The sequence below is a fragment of the Trachurus japonicus genome, chromosome 18 (assembly GCF_045865225.1).
Source record: "Trachurus japonicus isolate A0001 chromosome 18, Traja_1.0".
NCBI classification, from domain to species: domain Eukaryota; kingdom Metazoa; phylum Chordata; class Actinopteri; order Carangiformes; family Carangidae; genus Trachurus; species Trachurus japonicus.
Window position 1 is genome coordinate 21,365,741 of NC_140924.1, and position 24,793 is coordinate 21,390,533.

A 24,793-nucleotide genomic window follows, 5' to 3' on the forward strand; every position below is an offset into this window, starting at 1 on the left:
ACTGAAGTCAGCGGGCCGACTTAAGATCACAACAAAACCTTCCTCGAAACCTCATCCGTGCCTTTTATTTAGAAAACAGTCAGGAGCTGCCGGTGTCATTATCTCAGAGTCCAAGGAGGAGGAGGAGGAGGAGGAGGAGGAGGAGGAGGGGGGAGAGACTTCAAATGTCTCACCAACTGTCCACAAGCAGAAAAACAGCGTGGAGCACCTGAGGCAAAAAAAAATGTCAAACGTTTGTTCTTGGCTTTGTAAATATGAGAATTTGCTTCTCGTCTTTGTCAAACATGACTGACAGATAAATCACCCTGGACTGTGGGAAAATAGACGGCAGATAGATTATTTTATTGATCAAGCTGGGTGAGAAATTAAAAAAACAGAGGATGTTAAAATGTATTTTTAAACTGGGAATAACAACACATACAAGAAAAACTTCATCCAAAGTCCATATACAAGATGTTTGCTTAAAGAAAGCTATCAAGCTAAAGCAATAAATGGACTTTGAGTTTTCTTTTTTTTTCTTTTTTCAAAATAAAAGTCTTATGTTATTACGTTTTCAGAGGAAAAGCCCCTTTAAAAATAAACAACAAAGTCTCTAATCAGTTCAAATTATTTTCACTTGATTAGTCAGCCTGGCTTCATCTGATTCTTGATTGTGTCTTTATTTTGACACATCTAGCCATATCTGCATGTGTGTTTGTGTGTATGAGTGTGTGTGGGTGTGTTTGTAGATAGTGTGTCTCTCTTGTTCCAAAGTTTGACTCCTGCCATGTTGTTTTATTGAGGTCAACAACGATTCCTGAGGTGGGGCCTGAGCCGCGGGACAGTTTTCCTGGCAGACCGGGCGACCGCGGGCCGCACCTCCGCCCCGTTTCATGGAGGTTAAGCCTTTACACACTCCGCTGACTCCTAATAGTTGAGCAAATAGCTGCCCTCCAGCCCGATACTGTACTCGCTGCCCGAAAGGGTCTTACTGGACTCAGCTGAATAAATAACTGGGGATCCTAATATCGCCCTGCACGGCAGCTGGCTCGTGTTTGTGTAATTACCGCCAGCTTCAGGGGGGGGGCCGTGTGATAGTGGACTGGTTCCTGCATGGGCAGCTTTAGGTGAGTTTCCCAGGCCTGGAGCACAGCATGGAGGTGGGAAGGGGAGGGGAGGGAGGGAAGGAGGGCTGGACTCACTCTACTATAGCTGGATTTATTGTGTTTTGCCTCACCACGATGCATCTCCTCAGTCTGCAGGAGGACGAGCGGAGGAGCAGAGGAGGAGTGAGAGACAGAGGGTGGAGGAGGTGGAGGTGGAGGTGGGTGGAAGGGTTCATTGAACACACAGAAACTAAAGACTTGTAACTGTGTAGGAGCTGCACATACCTGAGGAGGGTTATTACACTGCAAAAACTCAAAATCTTACCAAGAATATTTGTCTTATTTCTAGTCAAAATGTCATTTCTAGACAAAACAAATCTCATTATAATTAAAATAAGACTCATCACATTAAAAAGTAGCTTGTTTTTAGACTCCTCAAACATATTTTCACTTGAAATAAGTAGAAAAATCTGATCATGGATCAAGTTTTTCTTTCTTACTACAAGCACAAAAAACTTGCTTTGACTGGCAGATTTTTCTGAAAATTTGTTTGAAACAAATGAAAATTATCTAAAAACAAGTTCGTTTTTAGTGAAAAGAGTTTAGTTTTGACTAGAAATGAGACATTTTGACAAGAAATAAGACCAATATTCTTGGAAAGATTTTGAGTTTTTGCAGTGTACAGGCAGGAATCCTGACAGCGTTCAGCATGGAGTGTGCGTTTAAGCTATTTTCACACGCATGCAGGTTCAGGCAGCGATTGGCTGTTACCATACAACCCTTACATGCATGATCCAAACCCTGGATCATGCATGTGTGTCTGTGTGTGTGTGTGTGTGTGGCATTTCTTCCTTTCATCCAAACAGAAACTGTGTGTGTGAGCTGCAGCACATACCACAAGAAGATGCCTGCCAGCGTGCGAGTTTACACAGCAGCACGGCCGCAGTTTTTTTTTTCTGTCATTGTCAGAGAGGATGATTTACAGAAGAAACCCAACACTTGAAGCAACAAAAGGGGAAAGAGAGAGAGAAAGAGGGGATGAGGAGCTCTGACTCGACTGGAGACGTTAACAGCCTCACGATTGGTCCGGTGGTTTCCTTATAGAGAGCTGCTGCCATTAAAGCTATAGGATTTCTGCACCTTGACCTTTAGGCACCAGCACTTAGCAACTGTAGCTCGGGTTATTTGCTCTTTGGAAATGTATGTATGAATAAAAAGTATAAGTTTGCATAGAAAAGGCTGCAAACTCAGCTTCCCCAACATCTGTCTATTCACTTTCCCCCGTCTCGCGGAAGCTCGTCAAATACTCAGGGAAGAGTGGGGCTTGTACGCACACAAACACACAGCCACAGTTGTGTTAAAGCAAAAGCGGGGAAGAAGGAGGGAGGAGGATGGAGGAGGAGGAGGGAGGAGGAGGAGTAAGGAGGAAGGGGAGGAGGAGGAGGGGGCACTGTGTTGACACCAACATCAAATCTGCAGGGGTTACTCCAGATTCCCCTAATGCACCTACTGGCAGCCTGGAGCTTCTCTGGAGCTGATAAATCAGAGAGATTTGTTGAAACAACTTTCTCTGCGTGGCTCCAAACTGAAATATTAAAGAAGATCTATCAGGATGAGTGCAGCCTGGACTCCCTCTCCCTCTCCCTCTCTCCCTCCTCAGGTGTTTTATCCATCCACACACACACACATATACACACACACACCTCCACCACCCATCATCCTCCCTCTTCAGACTGCTTTACGTAACACAGCGGCAGGTCATGTGTAAGAGAAGCACCTTGAACTCGGTGGGGCCGTACGTTTGCCAAGATTGCGTCATGTGTCCCCTGTGGCCGCGGCTGGTCTGTCCCAGCGAGGGGTGTGTGTGTGTATGTGTGTGTGTGTATGTGTGTGTGTTAAGGGAGGGGGGGGTCTGTCTCTGAACAGAACAGGTGATTTGACGTTGCTGTGCTCACCAGTATTGCTCCGACAGCTGTGTTTACACAGCGGCTGATAGACGCCATCTGAGAGGGAAAAAACACACAAAAATCTACACAAGGTCTGAGGCCATTTGCACAAACTCTTAATGAGAGGTCAGATGAAGACTTCTTCTACTTTTTGACTAGTTCTAGGCTTTTTTTTTTTTTTCTCTCTTATTTTTTTGACTCCTCTTGTGGGATCGATGCCTGATGTAATATCGCAGTGTCAGCAGAAAAGAAGCAGAGCAGGCAGAGTAAACACGAGGGCAGGGTGTGTTTGAGTTCTATCTGCTCGGTGGAGGGGCCCCACAAGAAGACGAAGAACCCAACAAGTCTGCAGCTGCAACTGGGAGCAAATACCCCACCACCAAAAAAAAAAAAAAAGCCTGACACCAGTATGATAAGGACTGGTGGAGGATGTGTGTGTGCAGCAGCTCAGAGGCGCATGTTTACACACACACTCCTGTCAGAGAGGACATCTGTAAACAATCCCAACCTGTTCTCAAAGTGTAAAAAAATGCACACCTCCACCACCACCCAGCCTGAGGTCCTAATATGTGACCCGTTCCATCAAAATGAGTCGGAAGTCGCAACGTTCTATTTTTAGATAATCAGCTGATAACATGGAAAACCCATAGAAAATCAAAAAAATTTTTTTACCCTAATTTCAAAGCAATGACATTCAAAAACAATCTCCCAAAGTTTCACAGTTCAGATAATTGAGAAAAGACACGTAAATGATGATTAAAGTTGACTTGCAAGTTAAACCCTCTGAAAATGAGTGTTGCTTCGGTGCAAAACATGAAATATCTTCTGAACCGTTCATGATAGAGACGAGCTGTAAACTGCATCTGAATCGCGGGATTCTCCGCTTTCCGACGGTCATTGAATGTTGCATCTATGACGAGAAGGGACGGATACAGAAACAGATGCTAAACCGAGTAGCATCGAAGCTAACAGAGCGTAGCATCGACGCTAACAGAGCGTAGCATCGATGCTAAACCGAACGTAGCATCGATGCTAACCCGAACGTACACGCTTGCACATGTTTTACAAAATGTCAACAAAACATGACAACTTCTGAACCGTTTATGATAGAAACGAGCTGTAAAAAGCATCTGAATTGTGAGATTCCCTGCTTTCCGAGGGTCATTGAATGCTGCATCTATGACAACAAGGGACCGTATAGGGTGCGTGTAATCACGTGGTACAGGAACAGATGCCAGCTGTCACTGGCAAAAACTTTAACTGCTATTTTCTCAGGTTTTAGAACAGAATGAGAGAGTGAAAGATCGTAATTCAAATGGCCACATCTCGAAAACCATGAACTGTATGACTTTGACTAGGGTATCATTTTAAAGCTTATTTTCTAATCTTTCCATTGATACCAAAATCTCAACTTTGAAATTTGGGTCACTGTGACTCATTTTGATGGATCGGGTCACATATATAGTTTCCAAAAGGCAGTGCAACCAGGTCACAGACACAAACTGTGTGAACTTGTCTTAGTTTTTTTTTGTGTGTGTTATTTTAATGCTCCCTCCCTGCACACTGTCCAAAACACTGATCTGAAGCTGCCCCGTGTGTTTTCTGCTGCCACGTTTCTCCTCATGCACCGTTCAGTGTGTGTGTGTGTGTATGCTATGCATGCTGGCGTGCACGTGCATGTGCATGTGTTTGTTGAGTGTGTTTTAACTTTTTTTTTTCTTCTTTTTTTTTTTACACTTTTACACACATTGCTGCTTACTTTTGCACTGCAGGTCCACCATGGCCTGGTACCACTCGTCCTGGTCCGCCTCGTTCTCCGCGGCGATGGCGAAGCTCTCCGCCCGGGTGTAGAGCACGATCATGTGCTTGTTCTTGGAGTCGGCGCGCTTGTTGATGTTGAAGCAGGTCTCCAGCGCCACCGCTTTCTTCGGGACGGGGGCCTTGCCGCGGAACTTCTTCTCGCTCTCGTAGTACTCCAGGCGGGAAGGGCCGCGCTCCGAGGCGGCGCGGAGCACGAAGTAGCGCCGGTGCATGGACTTCTGCTTGCGGAGGTAGCCGCTCTTCCGCACGTCCTCGCAGCAGTTGTGGTGGAGCTGCTGGGGCTGAAGCTGCTGCTGCTGGGGCTGCTGGGGCTGCTGCGGCGGCGGCGGCTGCTGCTGGGGCTGCTGGGGCTGAGGCTGAGGCTCGCCCGCTTGGTTCTCCATGACAGCCGCTTTTACTCCCACATACAAATAAGAAAAACAAAAAATAAAAATAAAAGAGAGAGGAAAAAAATAAACTTCTTTGATTTCTCTTGTAGTATTTCTGCAAGTTCAGCAGCGGGGGGATTCAAAGTGAAACATCCCCCGGCTGCTCCGCTGCTGCTCCCCTCCCTCTCTCTCCCACATCAACGCAGGCATGTGAGAGGGGAGGCAGAGGTCGGTTCGGGTTGCTGCGTCTGCGAGTCCCGGAGGTCAAACCCTGAAGCGAAGCGGGGTTTTATCCGCGGCTGCTGCAGCAGTCTGTCCCCCTCCTCCTTCTCTTTTTCTTTCTCTCTCTTTCTTCTTCTGCTTGTTCCTCTTCTCCGACCCCAGCGCAAGTTTTCCAGGCGCACACACGGGCGAGCACATGCGGCGGAGCTCGGCGCGGAGCTCCCCCTACTCTCCACTACTACTATCACTGCTGCTGCTGCTGCTGTTTCCAAGCGCAGTCTGAGCGGTTTAACCCCATTTACTGCACATCACGGAGGACAGAGCCCGTCCTGCTGCACACTGCCGCTGTCTCTCAGGCCGTGTGTGTGTGTCCCCCTACCCTACACACCCCTGCCTGCCTGCCCTACTCGGCTCGGCTCGGCTCGGCTCGTGTTGCCGTGGTGTGGAGAGCGGCGGCGGCGGCGGAGCAGCTACCGTGGAGCGGGACTGTCACTCACCGCTGTACTAGTACTCTGGAACACGGCGCGTTCACGGACCCCAGCCCGAGCTCGGAAAAACAGAAACGCCACAGACTCACAGTCAACTTTTGTGTTTCTCACCCAGTAGTGTCATTGATTTTTTTTTCTTCTTCTTCTTTTTCGATGCAAGCGTGTTGATCAAGTAGAAAAACAAAACAAAAACTCAAAAATAAAACGATGATAGAAAACATAAATCAATAAAAATCTGCAATAGAGACTGAGCTAAAACCAACTCTAACTCCAAATATCCTGGTAGTACAACGCTACAACTGTATTAGTGTCATTTCAATTGCATATAATCAAGTCATAAGTAATGATAATAATGCACAGTCATTATGTGGTGTAAATAAATGCTGCTGGAGATAATTTAGCCCTTCACTTCTGATGACGTTTTATGTTAATATATTGCCCATTTATATTTTTCCATATACTTTCATTTTTCCTTCTTACCTCTGTTTCTTGTGCTGTTACAAATTCACATTTGTTCCATTTTTAATTGCATCTTGCGAGTTTGTATGAGGTCCCGTCCAATAACAAGCTATATTTCCTACAGCACCTGAACGCATCCGCAGCTCCAGTGTGTGTGGAGTAAGATTTCAGTGTTGGCACTTCCATGAGTCCATCCTGTTCTATTTATTGTAAAAATCCCCTTCTGTCGTGTATTAAAACGCTCAAATAAACACACTTTTCTTTACACCCCCCTGCACATTATACACAACATACATTTACAACATGATATAGCCTAATTAATAAATTAGGCTAATAAAACATATGCTGTATGTATTACAAAATCAGAAATCACGGTGAAATCATTGAATCCCCTATGATTATTGTCTGAAATCAGTATAACCAAGTATAATTGGATAAAAGAGACGTTTACAGACGTGTTACGCTGCCACACAGTCACAGACTGTGTGTAAGCACAGTGTTTTTGTCTGTCTAGACTGACAGGCTAGAGTAGTGAAACCTCGATCCCTGACTGTGATAAACCTTAAAAAGGCACATAAAGCAGATTTCCAACACTCATTCTGTGACTCTGCATCCAAAAAATTACAATAAATGATTCAAATGGATCTAATAATAGCCACTCTTAAGGGTTTCTATCTTCGTACTGTATGCTTATGCAGTATGTATGTTGTTATGCAATATGCATCCAAAAGTAACCTTGTGCATGAGGTCAGAGAAAAGTAAATACCAAGCGCCCTCTGCTGTTGCAAGGAGACACTACAGCCAAAAAAAAAAAAGTTTGGGATTTTCTCTCAATTTCATTTTCTTGTATTTTTAGTTTATGAGATTATTTTCAATGCATTTGCATTTAAATAAAGCAGAAAACACACAATAAGAAACATCCAGAGTCAGACTCACTTAAGAAGCAACAAACTGATTTTATGAACATGAATACTTGTCATTACAAAGACGTTGTTACATGAATCTCTTTTCTTCTCTTCTCTCTATTTGTTGTTGTAGTTGTAGTTGTTGTTGTTTTTGGCAAAATAGTGGAAATTAAAAAATTTCCAATGTCAACCCGAAAGAACAGCCAGAGAACGTTTTGGTCCGGTACATGAAGCGATGAAGTCATCATACACATTTTACGTAAGTTATTTCTGAAATTTGCTTTTACATTCAGTAGCATCTCCTTTTAGCCCTCTAAGCGCATGCAGCCTGAGAGTGGAAAAACAAAACAAAACAAAAAACATAGAGTGTCCTTCAAAAGGAAAACCTGACAGAAAACAGTGACAAATGCAGACACGTTCCACACACCCACTACAGAGGAAAAGCCCGTCTTATCTTCTCGGCGTTACGCATCAGGAGGCTGTTAAGGCGGTTTATAACCATCTGTAGAAACTCTCTGATGATGCAGAGTCCGAGTCTCCACCGGCTTCTCCTTTGGGGGACGACTGAGATGTTTGTTTGTTTTTTTAAAGCAGAAGACGACACTGAGGTGTTCACCGGCGGGCTGAGAGGGGGTTTTTTTGCACTTCTTAGCAAGGAGATGAAAGCAAAGTAGCAGCAGTAGCGACGTGTGTGTGTGTAATATATCTATATATGTGTGTGTGTGTGTGTGTGTGTGTGTGTGTGTGTAAAGTGTGTGTTTCTGCAGGAAAGAATAAAATAAAAAATCATAAGAGGCGTCGTTTTTACTCGTGACTCCCACAGAGCCCTGAGGTGGCATCTACTGGCACACAAACACCTTTTGACATTTGTCTTGTAGTTACAAAGACTTAGAGCCAACACTTTCTCTCACTCACACACACTCACACACACACACACATACACGCACACAGACATTTCATAATTACATTCACACACATCTTTTTTAAATCCTCCACAAACACGTAAACACAGACGGCAACAGGGGAGAGAGGGGGAGGAGGGGAGGTACAGTGGGGAGGGGGGCTGCATGGACGTCACACCCTCCCTCAGAGGGTGAAAATACTCCAGAGGCTTTGAAATGGCAGCGACTCCTCAAGTTCACTTCTCCCTCCGTTTTCCCAGAGTTGGATGTGGGGGGGGTGAAGTAAGGAGAGAGAGGGGAGGGGGGGCAAGGGGGGGTTCAGATGAAAGGGTTTCGCGACGTCCCTCGACTGGGGTAAACATTCCCCTGAGAGACAAGAGAGGCAGGGTGAGAATGAGCAGCGAGGCCTTTACTACAGTGTCTGTAGTTTGCAAAAGAGGAGAACTTGCAAAAAATACAAATTAGACCCCCCCCTCTCTTATTCTGCCCCCCCCCCCTCCCCTTTAAGTGCACTTGTTTGTCTGCCAGGCAGTGAATGCATACTCACAGTGAACGGGTTCACCGACATCGGCCGAGGGACTTTGGGCTGGGAGTCGGACGCCGGGAAGGAGGCGAAACCTGTAACATGACATGAAAAAAAAAAATAACACGCGGTCTGTGAAGGCAGCACTGAAACCAGAAACCGCAGATAAGAAGGTGAAGCGCAGAGCCAGAGCCAGAGGCAGCAGCAGCAGCAGCAGCAGCAGCTCTGGATGCGTCCATTGGTATTCTTGGACTGTTGCTGTGGGTCACTACTGAAATAATGAAACATTTGCAGCTTCTCTGTGTTTGATCTGCAGGCGCTGCACATACAGCAGGTGTCACCCTGAGGCAGCCGCTGCCACTGGGCGACACCTGTGAGGGCTTCAGACTCTGCATTAAATATATGGCCGACCGTACTGTATGTGTGCTGTCGTTTTTATTTCTCATCCTCCAGAGCAAGATACAGAGTGACGTTCAAGTGTCTCAGCACAAACTGTTCCTTATGCATAATACATACAGTACATACACACACACATATGTATATATGGTATGTATGTGTGTATTGTGCATGTATTGTGTGTATATACTGTATATATCTATATATATAAACATAAGGGGAAAAAAAGTAAAACAGTTCTTGATATTTGGTACAAACAAAAATTATGAATATAATATCTCATTTAAAAAATCATTATATGGAGGAATTAAAAAATATCTTTGAGACTTCTGTGTTGTGTTCAGGTACACTGTTAGATTTACTGTAAAGGTCTCCCACAGGATTACTGTTTATTATATAAGATGGTTTTACTTAACTGATCACATGATTATTTAATATGATTTATTTCTAATATTGATCTCTCATGGTTCGATGGTGAGGTTCTAAGTTATTGATGTGCTCTTAAATGTACGAAGCTGTTGTGTTCAAATCAGACAAATGCTGCATTGCAACAATGTTTTAGTGTCTTCCAAGTCGATATAAGATGGAAAATTAAATATTAATCAGCTCCACTACCAGTGCTTTAACATGAATGTACTCCTTATATTACACGTGGTCATCAAAACATTAAAAAAAACAATTCAACTTTCTACATGCTAAAGTAATGTTGTGTTGTTGTGTATTGCTGAATTAATAATAAACAATAAAGTTACCGTTAGCTTCCTGGTTGTTGGCCGACTCGTGAGGAAATGCATTCTGGGAGGCCGGTGCTGGGAAAGAGGCGGACGGTGGGAACACGGAGGTGGGGGAGGTGACGAACGCACTGGAGTCACCTGAAGAGAAGAGACCAGGTAACAGGAAAGTAATGAAATAGTTGTTGGCTGGTATCAAATGAAAGGTAAACAACAAAAGAGCAGAGCCAGAGGCTGAGTCACCTGACCAGACCAATGTAAACTGAACACATCAACACATGGTGTGGCTGAATAATGGATACTGGCCGGTCTCTCATTCTGTCTTTATAAAAACAAAAACAGTTCATTTTAATATCTCACTTCTAACATTGCCCTTTAAAGGACATATAAAGTTTGGGTTTTTTTTCCAGTCAGGTCAATGTTGTTCTGTCATGTTTTTAACCTGCACAGTCATTGAAGTGTATGCACACATCATTTCACTGCAATGATCTTGTATTATTTTATGTGACAAATAAACTCTCTTGAAATCTTGTTTGAAGATCAATTTATTAATTATTCTAAAAATGATAAGGAAAAAAATGTTCCTTACAAAATGTGAATTAAGTCTGTAAAACTGAAAACTGTCACAAGTGTCAAAATAAAATTACACGGTCACAAGTTTTGATTAAAAAGTAAAAATATTCAGTCACATTTAAAGTTTTAGGACACTTTTAAACAACTTATTCTCCAAATTATCTTTTTCCTATGAAAAAAAGTCAATACAGGATAGTAGTGTGATATTTTGTGTGTTGATAAACGGATACCTAATTGTGCGCTTTAACTTTTCGTTCAGCTGTCATCATGTGATGGCGCTGTCATGGCCACACCATATCGCCTTAAGCATGTCATGTATACCCTATAGCTGTCCCATCCATGACTATTGATTACACTGACAGTTGAACAACAAGACTACATATCTGTGAGTGACATTCTCTTCATAATTAACTAGAAATGATTAAAAGTCTTAAAAGAAAACATGAAGTGATGTTTTCCCAGGTCAGAGGGAAGCAGCAGAGTGAAATGGATCACGGACCATGAGCATGAGTCTCACCTCCTGAGGCATTGCTGAAGGGGTTACTGGGGGAGAGGGCAACGGGCTGCTGGGAAGCAGAGCTGGAGCTGGAGCTGAATGGGTTGGGGAAATCTGAGACACACACACACAGGGGGGAGATAATTCACAGTGTGTGGGGTTAACAGGGTACATTCCTGCCTATTCAAACCAACACTGCTCCGAGTCACACTGATGCATCCTAATTAAGGGGTGTTGGGTGGCTCCAAAAGATGAAGGCACCGAGCGTAAATACAGTGCAGGTTAGCAAGGTAGGGGGAGGATCGATGCAGCATGTGCTCGGTACCTACTCGCAAAGGTTTGGGAGCCGGAGACCGTATCGACACCGGGGGAACTGGAGAAAAAATAGAAAAAAAATCAAGAGGATCAATCAGAATGTGACCTTTAAAGGGCTCCACGCACAGGAAGTTTAAAGATCTGCCGTGTTAAACAAAAACTGATTTGATTTGTGTTTCTTTTCCTCTCTCCCTACCTGGCAGGAGTCGAGCTGGATGAAAGCCTGCTGCCGAAGATGGCGCTGTACTGCGGGGGGCCAGCAGGTGGAGCTGCAAACAAACATTAGGGCGTCACGTCACCTCGGGGCTCTAATGAGCTGCTAATTCAAGAAAATCGAGTGCTGCTATGATCAAGACATGTGAGTTTTAAAAAAAAAAAGAAAAATCTCACAGTGAGTTCAAACAGTTGATCTGAAGCGTGTAAGTCATCAGAGAACAAAAGCATTACAGACACGCTGAATAAAATATGGTGTCTGTGTTCAGCTTGATATGAATCAAAGTGAGCCGGGGCAGAAAATCAATAACCTCCTTACTCTGCCAGGCAGGGGAGGATGTGATGAAGGTGGAAAACAACAAAGCGTCTTGTAGAAAGCTCCGGGGGCTTCTCACATGAATCCTATGCATCGCGGTCATTAGACCAAACATGGCTGATTTTAAAGGGGGAAAACCAACAAGGTGCCTTGAGTCAGGCTGTGCATGATCTGGAGCAAATACAATGAGTATAATTCAGCTGCTAAAAGCCTTGGCATTTGGAGTAAGGATGTTACGCAACCCAGTTGAGCTGGCCGTCACAATCTATATCACATGCACACACACACACACACACTCGAACGCTCCCTCTGCCTCTCTATCTATCGCACCGCGGTGGACCAAGTGCTCAGTCACAGCCCTGCAATCAAAATCCTGCTTACTGTAAGTAAGAGGAGCTGCAGAGAAACAGGCCCTTGTGACTGATCTAATACCGTTTAATACGTTGTTAAATTGTTGATACATTTAATCCAATGCATAGGCAGGATTTCACTGTTGAAGCTGGAGGAACTTAGACAGTTTGGAAGTTTAGTTTAACATTCAAAGTATGAACTCACACAGTCAGACATTGTCCTACCTGTGGTCGTTGATGGTTCAGAGAAGACGCTGTCCAGGTGTGACACAGCAGCGTACCTGTCCTGGGGGTTGCCGCCGACCGGGGGTGTCGTCTGGCCCACACCGGCAGGCTGCTGCTGCTGCTGCTGCTGCTGTTGGTGCTGTTGGTGCTGTTGGTGCTGTTGGTGATGTTGGTGATGTTGGTGTTGGTGCTGTTGTTGGTGCTGCTGGGACAAAGACTGGGGCAGGGACTGTGGCGCCTGAGGGTGGTTTAGACCTCCAAAATCCACACTGAGAGACTTGGGGAAGGCCCTAAAGGGCCCCGTGGCCCCCGAGGCTGATACTGTACGACCTGAGAGCGAGAGAACAAGACTGAGACTCAGTGCAAAGACAGCAGATAAAATCTGTTCCATTTAAAACCCACACAGACAACGTTATTTTATTCTTCCTCTGAATCTACAAGCTAAAAAATATTAGGATTACAAATCCTCAAAGTGACTCAGGGGCTAAGAAAAACTCCAGTAATAATTTATTTTATTCATGGTTTAATAAAATTGTGAAAAATATAATATGGCAAATGTAAAATAGAGACTGTTCCTTTCCATCTTCAGTGGATAGAGTTTCTTATGGAAATGCAGGTGCTACAATTCTTTTTTTTTCTTTTATCTGCTGAAGTTAATTATGGGCATGGTCATAAGCCCACCATCTCACCACAAGTGTAACTGTTCCCTCTACAATCTCTCTACAGGGTCCATTTAGTAGCTGTTTCAATCACATCATCGTCTTCGTCAGCACATGGACTGGAATTTCTAGACGTGTAATTTTACATTTTCTGCAGAGATCTTCTCCATTTAGCGTAAAATCTGAGGTTGACAAAACAAGCTCACAACAAGCTCCATTTAGTAGTTTACCCGGAGCCTTCGATCACATCAACTTTCACTTAAACCAGGTTGAGACATCCTGAAGGTCCTGAGGAAGTTCATGTTTTATGGGCGAGAGCTCCGGAGCAGCTACTAAATGTATCTGTTTTGTTTTGTCAAAAGGTAGACACCAATTCAAAAAGATCACTTCATGGTTGTTTAATTTTATGCCAGCGCACTTCTACTAATACTATATTTGTTAGTATAGAAAATATATAATTATTCATATGCACACATACTACAATAAAAAAGAAAATCATACCATATTAAACAACCTAAAACAAAGTACGTTTATCTCATGCTACATTAACATTTCCATGCTGAGGCTTATCAAAGGCAGGGTTAGCTCGACATGTCACGTAGCATGTGCCGCGTCATGGTTAAGCGTGAACACAAAAGTCTGAGGGCAGAGCAGCAAGTTGTTGGAGAGCTTTCAAAAAAAAAGACAGTAACAAAGGCAGGAAATAACGATTAACATCTTTCCACGTAGCAAGCTTTCCACAAACATTAGCCGCAGAGCATGCTAGGATAATGCTAGCACGGGGGATTCAAATGAAAACACAGCGTGTTTTTTCCTCTGTCAGGGACACAGACCAGACCAGACTTGACCTGACAACGATTATCAGAGGATATAAAACATGCAAGAGTCAGGCTGCATGGTTCTGGGGGGGTTTGTTATACGCTAATGTTGCAAAGATACCTAAACTTCCTGCAGTACTTGTTTGTGATGTTAATGTGTGTTGTGGGACTATTACAGCTGTGTCCTACATAGTTTTCAGTGCTCCAACACCAACGTGGAGGGAAATATCAGCAGACGGGGGCAGCAGGAGCAGCTACGGCCTAAAAATAGCATTGCTTTAAACTTGTTCTTCTTCCTCTGAGGGAACAGTGCGTGAGTTTGCGAGTCTCCTTGACCCTCGCAGGCCTCACATATGAGCTTTGAAGTGGGGACACCTGACTGGCGAAGAAAAATATCGACCCCCAATCACGACATGTGACACTGGGCCCGGCCGTGACTCAGCCGGCGAAATGATTATACAGCCGAGGGGCCGTGTCTCCTCTCAAGCTGCTCGGGGGAAAATGAAGTCAAATTCACATGCGTGCGATGCGAGGCACGGCCCACCCATTATGAATGATAGAGCATGGAGAAGCTTATTGATCGCAGCCATTCAGCACACACTCAAATGTATGGGTTGGTGCCGTGTCTTACCTAAAGTGAAGTGGTTTTTGAAAGAGCTACTGGCTACGAGGTTGGGGAGGGGGGAGGAGAGAGAGAGGGAGGTGAGAGACAAGAGGAGAAAGAGGGTTAAACAGAGGGAGGAGAGGAGAAAAGTGTCACTGAACGTCACATGAAAACGCCGTCCCTGCTCTCAACTCTGACCAGAAGCCCCCCCACCCCATCCATAATGCGGTAAGATGACGACATGGACCCAATTTCAATCCACACAATGTGGTGAAAAATCCCAAGACGATGACTCTCTCCTCTCTCTTTCTCTCTTTGGTGACACTTGGAGCCAGCAGACATGGGCGAACTGCATCGTCAATGAGAATCAATGAAAATATTCAGCCTCGCAACACACTCACACTGTGCTCTGCCAAGTCTTCGAGCTACAGCAAATAGTTTTCCTTCAGCCGCCCGTCAAGTGTAACAAATGCCGTGGCAGGCAGCGTTTAGTTTAGTGCATTCCTGATTAACACGCACTGAACGCAGGTTGCTACAGTTTTCAAGGCCTCATCTAACTGGGAGTAAACAGGCCAAGTCTCCTTCCACGAACAGATGAAAGCTGCTTAAAGGGCGAGGCTGGCGTCGTTGTGTATTTCTGTTATTATTAGCAAATCCCATGAAAAGATCAAAACCAGTGTCTCGGCCTCAGTACCCATCGGCTCCTATGCTGAAGGTGTAAATGTTTGAAAACAGGCCAGTTTCATTTTCATTTCCTGTGAAACAGTCGGGCACTGTGATTTCCAGCAAGCACTAACTCTAACAAGAAGAAACAGTGCAATTGTCGGGGACTATTTTCAGCGGTGCATTAATAGACATTTGGTGCCCTGGTGAGTTTTTACAGCAACAAAACTGAGTTGAATGAACTCATCCTCAACAGCCATGTTCACAATGAAATGTTAGATTATATCACTCTATCGTTTTATATGGAGAATATACAGCAAATGTTCTCAAAACTGAAGCTTTTCAAGTTGGTTTTAGTATAGACTCAGTATCGGAGATATAATGTTTTAATTAGAGAGATAATTACACAGGTTTGTTATGTTCTGGCAGAGTTAGGGTCTCCGTTTCCCCATGCTGAGCTGAGCTAACCAGATGGTGGCTGCAGCTTTATGTTTACTCTACACACGTTGGAGTGGCTTTGCGGTTAAAACCACCAAAACGGAAGGTGTGTTATTGGCTGATCTAGCATGTTAAATACAGTAGCATCAATCAAATCAAGGCACATCATCACATCACCGCAAAAATCATTTAAATATCGCCATTAAATGGCCATGCTCACTGATTTATGATCCTTTAAACAGCTGCCTATGACAACCAGAGATGCTGAGAAATAGCTACCAGGGTATAAATGGTGTATTCTCTATAGATTACACAACTTTAGTATAATTCATGTCCCCAACCCTGATCGCTGCTGAGGCTGTTTCGCCTACACAGCAACTGACTCTCCTAAAATGGGAAAGAACTAATTTAAACACACCACCTACCTCAACCAGACAGCTGTATAAGATTTTGCAGTTAGTTTTGCACATGTGTCTCCATATTCATTCCACTCATTATATAAAGTGATGTACGACCAAACAATCATAGAAATATTTCAACATTAGCGTCCAGTGGGGGACACACCTGATGGTCGTGGGAGGGCGGGGAAGGACGGGGTGTGGCTCTGAGCTGCCAGCGCTGACGACAGAGAGCCTGGCCGCTGTCTTTCTATCCCACACAGGGTAGGATCTGGACGGCAGAGAGACAAAAGACAGATAAAGAGGACGGACGAGTGAGGGAATCGATCTGGTTCGGTCCAAAAATATCTATCTATCTATCCCTCCCGCTAGAGATCAGTCCACTGACCTTTCAGAGGGGGGTCTCTGAAGCTTTGGGAGCGCGATGGCCTCGCGGTGAACACGTCTGTCCGCATGTCGGCGGGCGAGATGGCAGGCGCCCGATCCCATGACGGCAGCTGGGACTGGGACTATGGGTGGGGAGAAGAGGTGGGGAGGGAAGAGAGAGAAAGAGGCAGATGGCGGAGGTGGAAAGAGAGAAGAGAGAAGGCACAAAGGCCGAAGAAATGAGTGTTTCATGCTTTCTCAATAATTCATGCACAGCGGCTTTGATGTGGAGGTTACCTGGCCCTTCTCACTGTCCAACCCATCAGTCTCTGTCTCCGCTGCAGTGTGGAAGGGAAAATCAGGTCGTTTCTTCACCTTCTATTCTCGTGTGCGTTTCTGGCACTCTTTGAACTACTTGTCTTCTTCACTTCCTCTTTTTCTACCACACCCTCCCACTCTCTCTCTCTCTTTCTCTCTCCTTATCCTTGTACGCTCACTCCCTTCACTTTATCTCCATCACTCTCTCCGGCCATTACATGCACATTCAGGACACATTAAGCCTCTTACCAGCGGCCTTGTGGCTCTGGCGTTAGGGGGCATGTTGTGGGTGGGGGCCTGGCTCGCTAGGGGACCATGGGATGGGGGCACACCCTGGACTCCTGGACTCCAAGGACCCTCCACGTCCCTGCGGTTCTTACTTTTGGAAAAATGCCTGTAAAGAGACGGGAGATGAAGCGGGTCTCTGTCACATAAACAGGCCTCATAAAAAAAGTCAAAATTAATGCTCTGTTTATCAAACATCACGGCTGAGAATATTTCGAGGGCTTGAAGCTAAACCAAAACAGGACCTCTTTATTTTTTTCATCCACACACTGACGCGCTGAAAGCAGCTATTATCCATGGGCTAATTTTCCTGAGTAAGAGCCTCCATTTCAAACTGTGGGTGTCTAATTTTGGAACAAACATTACGGGTGGTTGTTTGGATCTAATTTTGCCCTTTTACTCCCTTTCACTTCTAGAGCTGAACCAATTACATGTCGCGTATGAATCGATTAGCCCACAGACAGATAATTCATCTGTGAAATGTTTCATAACTGAGTCATCCTTTTTTTTCCCCCCAAGCAAAAATACCATAACAAGACTGAGACCCATACAACCATGCTAGCAGCTAGTCCTGCAACACTGCAAGCTAAATACTAACGTTAGGATGCTAACAAACATGCTAGCCTTCATTTGACAGTGCTAACACTTTGATGTTTAGCATGTGTAATGTGGGAAGAGCTTTAGCGTTGATGACAAACTTCCTAAGTAGGACAGCCTGTTTGTTTTGTTGTGATACAAATTTGTAGCAGCTTGCTAGCAAGTGTAATCAGTTTGAGTCTGGCTCCTGAACTGTGTAAATTAGACCCATGTTAAAAGAAGAAATAAACATGTTTACACCCTGTTACAAAAACAGTTTTGGTTCCTGCAGCTAATTTCAGCCTTCGTGACGACAGCAGAGGGGTAAAGTTTTACATAGCTCACTTACTGAAATGTTATTAAGGCTTAAATCTTTGCATCATTAAGTGTGCAGCTTTTTCTCTGCCCATTTTTGGATTAGCCAGAAAATGGGCGGAGTCAGTTACTGCCAAAATGGCAACAGTGGAACGGCCCACTCCGAGCTGAAAACTGCCCTTCAGAAACCTATGGGTAACGTCATGGAGGGTAGGTCCATCTTGTCTATATTGTATAGAGATTAAAAGGCAGAGGCTGACTACATAACTGTTTACCTTTTTACAGTAAAACCAAAAACTGCCAGCACATTTCACTAAGAATAAAAAAATGTCTGTAGCAACGTTTTCTCTTTGGATTAAAGTTGCTATATCCCTAAAAAATATTTCTTAGATTGTAGCCTATGCTGTTTTTCTTCATATTATACTATTATAAATTGAATGTTTGAAGGAAGTTTTTGAATACATTTCTCTTGGAAATGATCAGGAGGTTGAACGGTATTTCATAATAACCATCAATTGCAATCTTATTCATCTCTGAGCCTGAGCTCCTGTCCGGTTACATCAGCCTGTCATCATGATTGCAGATGAAAAAGTCCTCACCATTTTTTCTTCTCATATTTATCCTGGAGGAACTCTTTGAACTTCTGAGAGTCCTTCATGTCGGAGCAGCCGTCCGTCTTTGGGTCAAACACACACAGCCAAGTCCTCCTCCCAACCTGAACACACACATATTTGGAGGAGGGAAAACACTTTAGATCACACAGAACCAGAACCAGAACCAGAAGGGGGCCGTGTCTAATTGCTGGTGCATACAAATCAAACCGCAATCACAATTTTTTTGTTTGACATTTCTTCTCGGAGAGCTTCTCACAAACACAAACAGACTCATCACATCAGTGATTCATCTCAGAGAGCGGCAAATATTACCGCCTGTGAATCATGACTGGCCGGATCGCTCTTCAGGGGATGATGAGGAGTCAAAGATGGACGATACACACCTCTGCCTCTCCTCATATTCTACTTGACTCACGCACACACACACATCCTGCTGATAAAAACAGACAGCACTCATCTCGACAGCCTGAAACGCTTCACCTTTGTACCTGTGTGATATAAGCTCAGGAGAGAGTGCAGCCTACACTGGTGTATCCCAGGTATGGGGGTGGGCTATGGCCTCAATTTCATTTTCTAGTCCACATATTTAAACATTAAAAAACACTGTGAGCTCCTACACTTACTACATTCTGCGTTTCAGCTTACAAGCGCAATAAAAACACAACAAATATTAAAATATGCATATTACAGAAGCTGCTGAATATGCCACATGGTCACATGACAGCTCAGAGGTGCCGGTTGTCATAGTAACAGTTTAGCTTGATGGATACTAGATTTTTGATACCAAGATTTATATTTGACCATTAAAAAAATGTGATGGCAACATATCTGCTGTAGAACTGATACGATTAATTGAAAAGAAAAATATTCTCATTATTGATTCTGATCAATTACGTATATTTATTAATTTGAGGGGTTTATGTGATAGTTATTTGTGAGTTTTAAACTGTTAATTAACATCAGTATGGACTAAATGATGATCATAACACCAAGATAAATTGATATTAAATCTATCTGTAAGCTGCAGCCAACACATAAACGCATCATATGAACAAAAATGTTCAATAAAGATCCTTTAAATTTGAGTTTTGCTGAAGAATTGTTGCCAAAATATGAACTGTGCAGGAAAAAAATCTCCATAGAGGGGTGCCCTGGTTTGAGAAACTTTGGGAACCTCTGGCCTACACACACACACACACACACACAGGAAATAGACGGTGGTTTGGGTGGGACAAAGTGCTGGTCCTTTTGTTTCTTGGCACCGTGTGAGCCCGGCAGCAGCAGCATTCTTCTCCCAAACAAAAAAAAGGAGAGTCTCGACCACAAAGGCTGGTTCAGCTGGTCGCCACGAGGGACGTTTCATATTCCATATCACTACCACAAAGTTTTGGCTCCGACGCTGAACTCGGACCAAAAGACACAAAAGCGCACGAGCGTCGCCTCTGCGTTTTGCTCCGTGACCTTGGACGACCTCATGAACTGTGAATAACACCGACTGACTGACTGAGGCCTTTACAAAGCCCTCACCGACACCACCTGAAGTGAAGCCCCCAGGTGGGACCACCACACATCATCACAACATCACTCACCTCGTTACCATGGTTCTGGAGGAATTCCACTTCCTGTTGGGAGAAGGTTGTCATGGAGATAGACTTGACTCTGTGAGGCGGGTTGAGGCCTCTCCTGGGACACGGAGGAGAGAGAGAGACAGAGACAGAGACGGAGGAGGAGGAGGAGAGGAATTCAGAGTTAAGACAAGTCAGAAGATGTCGTCTTTTACGTGTCGTCTCGCTTCTGAGACAAGACGTTGAGGACGGAGCAGGTGGGAGAGGAAGTGTTGGACACTTGTGACTGTGAAAGTAGAGGGCAGATTTGTTGTGAAAAAGGTGCAACACACACACACACACACACACACACACACACTTCCCTTTTTTGTGACAAGATGAGAGACATGGCATTTCCAGTAGGTAACCAGAGCTGGGCAGACTGAGACTATGTGTTTTTCTGGCTGTCCATGCTTGGGGGTGGGAGGGGGACAAAGTGGGACACTGCTATGCTACAGTACGTGTGCAAGAGAGATTGCGCAATAACGCTCACTAGGCTATACTAAAAAAAAAAAAAAAAAAAAGTGCTGAACCCATCTGCACGAGGAGGAGTGTTTGGGACTAGGCTGAACATGCAGAATAATAAATGTGACAACACACAAACACACACACACATACATATATATTTAGTACAAACACGCGCATATCCACGCCCACACATCGGAGAGGAGCCTGCACGGAGAGAGAGAGAGAGAAGGAGGGGAGAGAGAGGTTGTGTCAAACCTGCACCATGACGAAATGAAACGTAACTCAGAGCTGGAAAATGACCAACAACTAGCGGTCTGGCGTTTATGGAGGGGCTGCTGGGAGACACGCATGAGACAGACAGACAGAGAGACAGAGAGAGAGAGGTAGACACTGCGTAAATTAATGTGCACACACACACACACACACAGCACCGGGGCTGTTGCACCAGCAGCACCACACAACACTCCCCTGCTGTTTACGCTGAGAAAATAAATGAAGTGAACCCAGATAGAGCGCGGCTGTCAGATGTGTGTGTGTCTCTGGATGGTGCATGGTGGTGGTGGTGGTGGTGTAATCTCAATCTCAGGCCTCCTCCTACTTTTTTTTTTTTTTACTCCCTCCGCTGCTCCATCACTATGTGTTTGTGTCTCCACGCTCATGATGATGATGATGATGATGATGATGACAAATGTGCAGTAAATATAAAGCCAAGTGAGGGAGCGGATGAGCCGCTGTCTGCTGTGGGTTTCTATCTCTCTCTCTCTCTCTCTCTCTCTCTCACTCGCTTTTTTTTTTCTTTCTTTTTTTTTTACTCACAGCATTCCGGAGCACGACGTGCACACGAAGCTGCCCACCGTGATGTCGGTGTAAGTCACCCCGGGCTGGTTGCACTCGAAGCAGTGTTTGTTTACTCCAGACTGGGCCAGCTCCCGGACCTTGCGGGCGCAGATCTCCTGGTTGTCCCGGTGCTTTCGGTTCGACATGTTTATTTTATTATTTTATTTCTTAATTTTTTTAAAATCCTCTCGCGGTGTGAAGCCGGTAACCGCTGCCTCCTCCGCCTCCGCCGCTCTGTCCTCCTCCTTCTCGGTTCCCCTCCGTGTAACCCCCGCGTCCGCCGCGCACCTCACGCCCGCATTATGGAAGCGCTTTTATGCGGCTCCGCTCCAATGCATGGCTGCACAGAGGAGAGGCGCGTCAAGCTGCGCGCAGAGAGCAGGGGCGCGCAAACCGGACGTAGCGCGGATTTCCCTTCAAAATAAAAGCAGATGAACAGGTGTCTCGCTTTAGATAGCTGGATGCTCCGCTTTCAAGCTGCCTGTTTCTTTAAAATATTTGTACCACATATAACCACTGGTTATTTCATCAAAACTGTTAGTAGGTCAAGGTATTTTCCAGTTGCTCCATGTCTATTCTGTGAATCCATCATTTTCTGCTTTCTGTCACAAAAAGGAACAAAAGAAAAAAAAGATTTTCCTATTGAAACACTTCATTCTTGACTTTAAAAAACAATCAATGTAACCACAAAGTCCAGTAAAGTGACAGATCTTGCATGATCTTCTCCATATTTTTGCATATTTGTGAGCATTTGAGGGACTTCATGAGCTTTAACTCGCACCCGCTGAGGATAGCACCACAGATTGTTTTGTTAAAAGATGTTTGTTCGTTGTAGCCTATCTATCCCACCCTATCTGTCCTAGTCCTTGATCAAAACACTGGCCTGTTTGCAATCAGAGCAATCAGACTTATGTAACACCTGATCTGATTCCAAGAGTCTCCCATGCAGCTCTCCTCTCAAGCTTCAGATTCATTATCTCTAGAAAGGGCCTGGGAGACAGTGAAGAGAAGATATGTGATGGTCTTTTAAATACCTGGTGTGACTGCAGTATATCAAGGGGATTAAAAAATCAATTAGGTCATAAAGTGTCCTACAAATTTGAGTTTAACCTTAAAGACCATCTTGTTCAAGCAGAGTTTTCCATTCTTTTTCACTGGTATTTTAATTCATCAGGCTATTTGTTTGGTAATAAGCATTATTTACTCTTAAAATAAACTGGAAATGCAGTTGCTCCTGCTTTTTTATACCTGAACTTGATAAGTTACTGCCTTGACAACAACCCTGTTGAAATGTTTGTTTATTTAGATCATCCTGGGGTCATTTCGTGCCTCTACTCGAGATCTGGCAGTGAGGAGACAACAGTAAATGAGGGGGAGAGGATGTGTAATGACATGTACCAAAGGTCCTTGGCTGGACATGGACTATGTGACCAGCACCTTAACCCTTAAACCACCAGATAGCCATGAAAATAAAATTAAAATAATTCTACAATAACTCTGATCATTTTCATATTGCATATACAATCCTGAACAGTTTGGTTTTTTGATTTAAATGACAGCAGGGACTCAGGTAGTAGCCTAGATATTTGCATTTTAATTTCATTTAATTAGCCCCAGTGGATTTGACTTAATCACTGTGGGTCTGATAACAAAGTCCAGTGCAGCCCATGGCCATTATTTTTGAAAACGACACCGGATGTGACACGCCGTGAATTCCTTCATACTTGACATTTGGACAGATGCGTAGGGGATCTCCTGTCAAAGACAAATAAGAACCTGTCGAGCAGCCAAGTTTGACATCGTCCGACAACCGTTGTATTTCTCTTTCATAAGCAGCTGTCTCCCCCCGGGTGTCTGCGTCTGCTGCTGCGCCCTCTGTATGCGCCACTTTACGCACACGCCCCCGTGGTTTTTTGGCGCAGCGCAGCGCAGCGCAGCGCAGCGCTCCTGACGCTCCAGAGAGAGAGGGGACAGATTATTTTTAAGTGACTGGGCTCAGGACAGCTGGGGAAACAGAAAAGCAGTTTAATACAGCTGGTGAATTTAAAGTTCATTAAAAAAAAAGTTACCAAAGAATCCTCATTGCACATTAAACCAAAAAGACCTATAATTTGTTTCTGGAAGTCGTGGTTGATTTTTTTCCCCCTTCTTCTTTAAGAACCTGTTTTTCTTGCATTGCAATAATATTCCCACGGGCCGTCAGTGACTGGCAGAGAGAAAACATCACTATTTATTTTGATGAGGCAACTTAGCAACACGAGAGAGAGAGAGACCTGCCTACCCACGCCCTTTCCGTGACGTCTGTCAAGATATATCCGAGATTTTCACTGACAGGAGGCAGAAAGAGTCTGATCAGGGCCGAGGTCAGTGAACGCACCACGGTGCTGCTTGTTGTCCTATGACTCATTGATATGAATGATTTGATTAAATTATAATCTGCAGCATTAATCAAAGTAAAGTAAGACACATGTCACAGCAGTCACGTTGCTGCAGTGACGATTTCTGATCAGCAGGGGGAGCCACACACACCATCACATTAGATAGATAGATAGATAGATAGATAGATAGATAGATAGATAGATAGATAGATAGATAGATAGATAGATAGATAGATAGATAGATAGATAGATAGGAATGTCAGGTTTGTGTACAGAAAAGCTGTTGAGCCACTGTAATTACATTTTTCTGGCTTCGGGGCGTCTGGTTCTTCAACCACAGGCTTCACAGTGTCTGATTACACCAGTCTGTGGTGATGATGACAAAGTACAGTTGCTTGTTTCGTGTTGCCCAACAAGCTGCAATGGTTTGTTTGGTTTTTTGTGACACCTTGTAAAGTATGGAAGCCCCTCTGTGCCAGAAATTTAAAAAAAAAAAAAAAAAAAAGTTGCATGAAAAAATGAAAATGTAAGTGAAAAGTATGATTTATACTAAGTTTGTGTTTGTTTTTTAAAATTTGCACTTATGATCTTATGTTTTTGATTTAGGCCCATTATTTTTTCACTTAGTAAGTCATTGTGTTCAATTCAATCAATCTTTATTATCCCCAAGGGTTCAATTGTCTGTGCAGCAGTGATAAACACTTACACAACACTTAGTATCTCTTATTTTTTATTTAGTAAATCATAGATAACCCTTTGAATATTCTAATCTCTTATTTTGACTCTGCAAGAGACTTAACGTCATACTACCATAGTTTTGACTTATGTTATTTCATTTGTGACCTTGTGTTTGACATGACATTGCATGATTCTTATTTGCTTTCATAACATTGACTTAGCAGGTCATAGTGTTGATTCAGTGTCTCCTTTTGTTGATTTAGTACTGTAGGTCTCAACTCAGATTAATGTCAGGTTATATTGCACAAGAGGTTTGACTGATTAGGTGTGTAACTGTGTCGAATTAGACAGTTATAGATTCATAAATATTTGCTTTATGTACTTAACATGACAGATGGCAAATTGGTGCCCAGCAAATCACAGTTGGCCGGTGACTACAA

The 24,793-nt window shown here is 44.0% G+C and overlaps 2 protein-coding genes across 3 annotated transcripts in view; both read right to left on the bottom strand.

Moving 5' to 3' along the window:
* Window positions 1-5,500, bottom strand: part of LOC146969277 (insulin receptor substrate 1-B) — a 50,810-nt gene extending 45,310 nt beyond the window's left edge. Inside the window, exon 1 of the mRNA XM_085760256.1 lies at window positions 4,791-5,500. Coding sequence (XP_085616382.1) covers window positions 4,791-5,235 — 445 coding nt within the window. The 5' untranslated portion in view covers window positions 5,236-5,500. The remainder of the gene's footprint in view (window positions 1-4,790) is intronic.
* Window positions 5,501-7,325: 1,825 nt separating this feature from the next.
* On the bottom strand, window positions 7,326-21,662 carry agfg2 (ArfGAP with FG repeats 2). 2 transcript variants are annotated; one of them, XM_085760297.1, is made up of 14 exons: window positions 21,277-21,662; window positions 19,978-20,071; window positions 18,374-18,489; window positions 16,848-16,992; window positions 16,303-16,423; window positions 16,081-16,185; window positions 14,443-14,475; window positions 12,335-12,664; window positions 11,427-11,499; window positions 11,245-11,288; window positions 10,937-11,029; window positions 9,868-9,987; window positions 8,744-8,814; window positions 7,326-8,562 (listed from the first exon to the last, which is right to left on the bottom strand). In XM_085760297.1, exons 1-14 carry the CDS (start codon window positions 21,441-21,443, stop codon window positions 8,515-8,517), a joined length of 1,560 nt encoding a protein of 519 aa, XP_085616423.1. In that variant the 5' UTR covers window positions 21,444-21,662; the 3' UTR covers window positions 7,326-8,514. The 2 variants fall into 2 exon arrangements, with proteins under 2 accessions (XP_085616423.1, XP_085616424.1); XM_085760298.1 differs by lacking the exon at window positions 14,443-14,475 and having other exon boundaries at window positions 21,277-21,643.
* Window positions 21,663-24,793: the final 3,131 nt, after the last annotated feature.